At 48.0% G+C, this 1,326-nt stretch overlaps 1 protein-coding gene across 1 annotated transcript in view; it reads left to right on the forward strand.

Annotated features, from left to right (window-relative positions):
* LOC125483088 (dynein axonemal heavy chain 14-like) overlaps positions 1-1,326 on the forward strand; it is a 13,312-nt gene that overhangs the window by 6,885 nt on the left and 5,101 nt on the right. Inside the window, exon 5 of the mRNA XM_048596613.1 lies at positions 1,154-1,266. Within this exon, the coding sequence (XP_048452570.1) occupies positions 1,154-1,266 (113 nt within the window). The remainder of the gene's footprint in view (positions 1-1,153; positions 1,267-1,326) is intronic.

A 1,326-nucleotide genomic window follows, 5' to 3' on the forward strand; every position in this document is an offset into this window, starting at 1 on the left:
TCTCCAGTGATTACTCTGCTATCAGATCCCTGTGTCCCTGATCTCCACTGATTACTCTGCTATCAAATCCCGTATCCCTGATCTCCAGTGATTACTCCGGTATTAGATCCCCATTTCCCTGATCTCCAGTGATTACTCTGCTATCAGATCCCTGTGTCCCTGATCTCCAGTGATTACTCTGGTATTAGATCCCCGTATCCCTGATCTCCAGTGATTACTCTGCTATCAGATCCCCGTGTCCCTGATCTTCGATGACTTTTTTTTTCTATTCATTTGTGAGACGTGGGTGTCACTGGCTGGGCCAGCATTTCTTGCCCATCCCTAGTTGCCCTTGAGAAGGTGGGGGTGAGCTGCCTTCTTGAACCGCTGCATTCCTCCTGCTGTGGGTTGACCCACAATGCTTTTAGGGAGGGAATTCCAGGAATTTGACCCAGTGACAGTGAAGGAACAGCCAACATATTTGCTGCCCTTGTCCTTCTAGATAGAAGTGGCCGTGGGTTTGGAAGGTGCTGTCTGAGGATCTTTGGTGAATTTCTGCAGTGCATCTTGTAAATAGTACACACTGCTGCTACTGAGTGTCGCTGGTGGAGGGAGTAGATGCTTGTGGAATGGATTATTCCTATATCAGATTCCCTCTGTCCTTCATCTCCCAGTTTCTCCCCATTTCAGACCCCTGTATCCCTAATCTCCCAGTTTCCCTTCTATTTCAGATCCCCATCTCCTTGATCTCCCAATTTCTCCCCAAAATCAGATCACTGTATCCCTGATCTCCCAGTTTCGCCCCTATATCAGATCCCTGTGTCCCTGATCTCCCAATTTCTCCCCTATATCAGATCACTTTATCCTTGATCTCCCAGTTTCTCCCCATGTCAGATCCCTATGTCCCTGATCTCCCAATTTCTCCCCTATATCAGATCACTGTATCCCTGATCTCCCAGTTTCTTCCCTATGTCAGAACCCCTGTCCCTGATCTCACAGTTTCCCCTCCCATATCAGAATCACTTTCTCTGGATACGCACTTCCTAGCCTCGAATTCAAATTCCATCTGCTCCAGATACCACTGCCCTAACAGATACACACTCCGCATTCTCAGGATACAAGGATTCTCACACATTCTAACATTTAACTGCACACACTTCTTGATGCTCAACAGGATCTCGTCTGGTACAGCGCAGAAATTCCCACCAAAAAAGGCGAATGAGATTCAGGAGATCGACAGCCCAGAACCAAATGCCTTCTGGCTCTCAGCATTCTTCTTCCCACAAGGTAGGTTACCCAATGTCTGTACTGGTCCCTCACAGACCGAGTGCCTGTATCGGCCCCTCA

Source organism: Rhincodon typus, chromosome 5 (assembly GCF_021869965.1).
Source record: "Rhincodon typus isolate 14 chromosome 5, sRhiTyp1.1, whole genome shotgun sequence".
Classification (NCBI taxonomy): domain Eukaryota; kingdom Metazoa; phylum Chordata; class Chondrichthyes; order Orectolobiformes; family Rhincodontidae; genus Rhincodon; species Rhincodon typus.